The sequence below is a fragment of the Lissotriton helveticus genome, chromosome 11 (genome assembly GCF_964261635.1).
Source record: "Lissotriton helveticus chromosome 11, aLisHel1.1, whole genome shotgun sequence".
In the NCBI taxonomy this organism is placed as follows: domain Eukaryota; kingdom Metazoa; phylum Chordata; class Amphibia; order Caudata; family Salamandridae; genus Lissotriton; species Lissotriton helveticus.
In genome coordinates, this window is record NC_136072.1 from 68091946 (window position 1) to 68098062 (window position 6117).

Genomic DNA, 6117 nt, shown 5'->3' on the forward strand with positions numbered 1-6117 from the left:
GTTCTTTCACTATAAGAAATTCTGTACTCCACGCCTATAGAAGTGCCTTCCCTGCGTGTTCTTGCGTTTGGAGTGACAGCCACTTATTGCAGTATTATTAGTACCTCTATTTGTATCCAATATGCTTATGTAACATGCACACTTGTCACTCGTTCCTCTTATAACGTATCGTTTGCTACCTCATCTTGTATCTTCTTTACTGTTGTTTCTTGCACAATTGTCACTTTTTCCTCATGTCACGTAACGTCTGCTCTTGTACTACGCACACTTGTAATTGTCTCCTCATGTCACGTTACTGTTCCTATTGTGAGGCGCCCTGACACCTTCGGGTAAAGTCCGCGCTATATAAAAAACGCATAAATAAATAAATAAATTCACTCCACTCTGCCCCACCCCCTTTCAGGACCGTGAATGTGTAACTCCTGGATGTTGATGTCACATCCTCCAACTTTCAAAGGGGAGGGACCCTTGGCGCAATCCTCCTCAGGTAATGGGGCTAGAATGCGTTACCTACTACCACCCTACTCTCTCATTCCTTATGGAATTTACTTATCTCAATAAAGCGCCCTGACACCTCTGGGTAAAGTACGCGCTATATAAAAAAAACCGCATACATAGATAAATCCATCGCACTGTCTGCCCCCTGCAGCGAAGGACAGCAATTCAGCCCCCAGCCCCCCCCCCCCCCCCCCCCCCCCCAGGGACTCACTCACCCCTCTCAACACCTTGCCCTCACTCACAGAGCCACAAGCAGGAATACAGCTCACACCTCTCTGGGGGGGGTCGCCTCTTCGGCCCTAGGGCATCCGGGGGTGGGGAGGGGCGAAGGTGGGTACAGAGGAGAGGGTGACACTTCTCCAGCACCCTGCCTTCCCCGGGGTATCACTACTTGACCCCCCACCCCCACCCCTTCGTGTCACCCGTCCAGCACACTACTCTCTCTCAAGGTAAATGGGTGGAACACCCCTGCATCCCCCCCTCCCCCCCCTCCCCCCCCCCCCGGGTGTGGGAGCCACCCCTGAAGCACCCATTTATATCTTTCAGGGAAATACACGAGTTAGAAGCCTGTCTTCTGCTAACCAGGAACTCGTCTCTCAAATAACCCCCTAAGACACTCCCTGCACCCCGGGAGGGCTGGGCGACGCCCCCCCCCTCCACCTGGTGTGTGTGGGGGGGTCACCCCTGCACCCCACATCCATAGCTAACTCCCGTTGGATGCCTGTCCTATCTAATCAGGGGCTCGTCTCTCCAATAACCCCCTAAGGCACCCCAGCACCCCAACAAGGCTGCACGACGCCCCCCCCCCCCCCGGGTGTTTTGGGTCACCCCTGCACCCCCAGCTATATCAAACTCCTGTTAGATGCCTGCCCCTTAATAACCAGGGACTCGTCTCTCCAATAACCCCCCTAGGCACCCCCATCACCCCAGCAGGGATGAACGACGCCCCCTCCCCCGTGCGGACCCCCACTGGTACTCACGTTGTTGCTCAGGTCTTGGAGGGCCACGTTCATCCTTGATCTGCAGTAGGAGGCTCGGGGGGCTGCCGCTGTCATGGCCCCCCTCGCACGCCCCCCCTCCTAGCCGAGCCCGGCCCCGGCGCCCCCGCTTCCCATGGCCCTCGCTGGGGGGGCCCCGGCCCCACCGGGCTTCTGCTCGGCCTCTGAGCGGAGGGAGCCGGTGCCTCCCGCGGCCTGGCCGAGGGATGGAGAGAGGTGGAGGGAGCCGGGTGGAGTGAGGGAGGAGAGGCGAGAAGCAGGGACGAAGGAAGAAGGGAAGAGGAGGCCAGAGAGAGAGAGACCGAGGTGCTTCCCTCAGCCGAAGCCGCTGTTACTATGACAAAAAATCCATCGTATCCATCAAGGAAGGCAGGATGCAGGCGGCGGCATTGGATGTGCAGACCGGAGAGCAAGTGCAGGGGGTGGGGGAGGAAGGGGTGGAGAGGGGGAGGGTGTGACGGAGGAGGGAGGGGGCGCAGGGGTGAAGACACACAAATCAGGTGAGAGAGGAAGAAAAGGGGAGAAGGCCGAGCAGCAAAGACGGGCAGGGGCGGTCGAGTGTGGAGAGATGGGGCGAGAATGGATGCAGGGTCAGCGGTGACGGAGGAGAGAAATAAAGGCTGAGAGGGAGGTCTGAGAGGGGGAAAGACACCAGACAAGGCGAGACAAGGGCAAGAGAGAAGATCTGTCTCTTCTCGTCTTGTGATAAAAGAAAAACGGCATGGGAAGTGAGAGAGAGAGGCAAAAAAGGAGATTGCAGAGGACGAGAAGACAGAAGGAAAGAAGCAAAAAAAGAAGGAAAGAGGAAGGGTGGATAAAGTGTCTACAAACAAGAGAGGAAAGAAGCCGGGGGGGGGGGTCATAGAGAACAAAAAGTAAGAATGGCATGAGAAGATACACAGAGTGGTGGAAAGTGAAGGACAGGAAGATACGATTTCTGATTCTAAATATGCACCACTAATATTAAAAGGCAGAGCCTCCTTGTTCTGCGAAATCCACCCTGCTCCTCACACAACCACAATTCACACAAACAACAGAAACATCAGATAACCCCCCTGCTCCCTCTCTCGCAACACAGCCCAAAAGCAATATAGTTAGCAAAGCAATGCTCCTGTAAACTATGAGCCAGTACTGACAAGAGTCATCATTCACAGAGACAACTTTAGTCCAATCGCATCCTCAGGTACTCCACCATGCACAACACACAATCACAGCAATACTGTTCAAAATATTATGCAGCCCAAAAGTACAGTACACTCCTCAGACCACCATCATTCACAGACAACATTAACTTTCTCCTGAACATTCACAATACATCACCAAACCTGTTGTACCTGGCACAGAGTTCCTCCTCAAGAGTACTGCACACTCCTCACAAATTTCCAATGATCACAGAGAAAACAGAAATATTAGGTAGTCCACCCATGCATAAAAAACAGAAAACCAAAGTTAGCAAAGCAATGCACTCCAACAGCACAGTACACTCCACATGAATCTATTAGGTCTTTGCTAAGACCATGGTTGAACACAATACATCAAGCATTGTGAGTACAAGCAAATCCACAGCAAATGGCTTAAGTATATGGCCTTTAATACCACAAGGGACCGCGCTTTGTGCCTTCTAATCACTTACAATGGCAGATTTTGTACTGGTGTCATGCCGTGATGTGTGCTGGACATTTCCGAGAGATAAAGACTTTTGCTCAGTTTGTAGATATTTTTAGTGTCACATATAGAGATCTGATGTATGTTGAGGGTTGTGGAAAATGTGCCCACATGAGGACATCCCAAGAAAAAAACATTAGGATTATTAGCACCCCTCAAGTCTCCTAATAGACCCTGTAAACAGATTTATACAGACGTTCCATCATTGGATAAATGTAGCACTATCTTATATCTTACTGAGTATTTCACCAAGTATGCTCACTTTATGCAACTTCTGAAGATTCCCACAACTTCCCAATTAGCGATGGTATTTTTAAAAGAACGTGTACATCTGCATGATTTGACTAACCTTATTTCTTGTGATAGATTTATATGTTTATAGATTGGGTCAGAATAATTTTAAGTCATCATCCTCAGAAGAATTGGCAAGGTGAGCGCTTGAATCAAAGTCATCATCCTCAGAAGAATTGGCTAGGTGAGCGCTTGAATCAAGCCTTGGAACACTGTTACATCCTGAATCATCAACATCAATGGACTAACTATGTGGCAACGAGGACTGGGAGGAAATGTAATCTCTTTTTGATTCTAACACAAAATTCCAGAAATTATGCCTCTATGCCACATCACATAATTCCGTGCTATTTGTGGTAAAAAAAAATTGTGAGCCCGCCATTTGTGGAAAAAAATTACTGCGAATGGCAGAACGCGAACAGCTGTTTTTTGTGTTGCTTTTGTTTTTTTGCTCTATTTTTAGTGCAAAATGATTCCTCACATCGAAAAGAGATGTAAGGACACATTTCACCCTAAAATCAGCACTAAATGACGGATTTGCATTTCACATAATTATGTCTAATTTTGCAGAAATTACGTAAAAGCAAATTATGTGAATTCCTCAAACCCCCGGTGGCTAATTGTTCTTGTGGTTTCCAACCTCAAATGTTTCTAGAAAAACTGAAATCTACATCTGTCTGCTCAATCTCAATTCTGTTGTTATATATTTCAGTAATACAAGGAAACACCAATTTACTTTTGGAGCAGTGCAAAGCTGAATATAACGTCATTGCTGATCTGGCATAACACCCATGTGTATAAAAAGGGACATAATGTTAGGCTGTCCACCTGTTTTCTGTCACTTCTGGGGTTTCACACCAAGTTAGTGCCTCGTTATGTGTATCTCTTTTTGTTACCGAGATTGATGGATCAGGGTCCGAACATTGGGTGTTACCTTCCAGGTGCACCCAGTGCTTCACATCTCTAGGATAAACCTGCGAAGTCCACACATTTGGTCTGATATTAGTAGAAGAGTCCTTAAGTTTGAGGTGGAGCATATAGAATATTCTATACAATTGAAGGGTGAACTACAGAATTTAGTGAGTCGGAAGGGGTTTTGGGCCAGCTGACAGATCTTGGGAACTACCATCTTTTGTTAATTATTATTATTATTAATTAGGTTTTGTAGAGCGCGTAGTAACCCGTGAGTATCCCAGCGTTGAAACCACGACACTCGAACAGGGGAGAGCCCGGAGGAGAGGGGGAGTAATTACGGGAAAAGGTGTGATTTCAGCATTTTCCTAAAGCGGAGGTGATCAGGTTCCGTCCTTAGTTTACGGGGAAGGGAGTTCCAAAGGCTGGCCGTGTTCACGGAGAAACGGCGGCCGCCTGTGCGGGCCTTTTTCACTCTGTGGACTGTGATGTGGTGTTCGTGATCTGAACGGAGGGATCTCGTGGCTTTGTAGGGCGTGATGAAGTTTTTGAGAATGGGGGGGGCTTTGTCCTGTAGGAGTTTATGAGCTAGGCAAAGAGCTTTGAACTTGACTCTTTCTCTAACTGGGAGCCAGTGAAGGAGCTTCAGAGCTGGTTTAGCTGAGGATTTGGCCGGGGTGTTGGTGAGAAGCCGGGCTGCGGAGTTCTGAATGCTTTGGAGTTTGTTAAAGGTGGATTCGGGGGCTCCAAGGTAGATGGCGTTGCTGTAATCCAGCCTAGATAGAATGAGTCCTTGGATAAGCAATTTGCGCGAAAGAGTGGGGAGCAGGGGAAGGATTTTTCTTACTGATCTGAGTAGACCGAAGCAGATGCCCGCAGTTTTTTTTGCCTGGGTTTTAAAGGACAGGTCTCCCTCCAACCAGATTCCCAAGCTCTTGATCTCGGTCTTGGGGGCCGGGGGTTCACCCAGGCAGGGAGGCCAGACATTGGGAGGAAGGGAGAGCCTTTTTTGACCCAGGAGCAGGATTTCGGTCTTAGACCCGTTGAGTTTTAGTGCTGAGTTGTTCATCCAGCCCTGAGTTTTGGAGAGACAGTCGTGGAGGTTGGATGGTTCTTGATTGGGATGTGATAAGGACACCACCAGCTGGGTGTCGTCAGCATAGCTGATGATTTTCACTCCGAATGGGGTGACTACCTCCTCCAGTGGGGCCATGTAGACATTAAATAATGTCGGGCTGAGTGACGAGCCCTGCGGCACTCCGCACTGGAGGGGGACTACTGGGGAGGAAGTATCTGTTTCCCAGACTTGGAAGGAGCGATGGTTTAAGAAGGATGAAAACCAGGCTAGGGCCGTGCCCTCGACCCCAATGTCTCTGAGTCGCTGGATAAGCACCCGGTGGTTGACCGTGTCGAATGCCGCGCTGAGGTCCAGGAGGATCACTGCCACTGATCCTCCTTCGTCCAGAATGCATCTGGTCTCTTCTACTGCGGCCAGAAGGGCGGTGTCTGTGCCTGACCCGGGCGAAACCCCGTCTGCGAACTCCTGAGCAAGTTGTTAGTCTCCAGATACTGGGAAAGCTTTTTATTCACCATCTTTTCCGTGATTTTGCTGATGTCAGGGAGGAGGGATATTGGCCTGTAATTAGCCAGGTCCTGTGGGTATAGAGAGGGTTTTTTGAGAAGTGCCTTAACGACGGCCATCTTCCAGCTGGGGGGGACTTTTCCCTGCAATAATGAGGAGTTAATGAGGTCT

General features: G+C 49.5%; 1 protein-coding gene across 1 annotated transcript in view; it reads right to left on the minus strand.

The window, feature by feature from the left end:
- The window catches only part of ECE2 (endothelin converting enzyme 2), a 309525-nt gene extending 307889 nt beyond the window's left edge, over positions 1-1636 (minus strand). Inside the window, exon 1 of the mRNA XM_078667332.1 lies at positions 1479-1636. Coding sequence (XP_078523458.1) covers positions 1479-1553 — 75 coding nt within the window. The 5' untranslated portion in view covers positions 1554-1636. The remainder of the gene's footprint in view (positions 1-1478) is intronic.
- Between the last annotated feature and the right edge of the window lie 4481 nt (positions 1637-6117).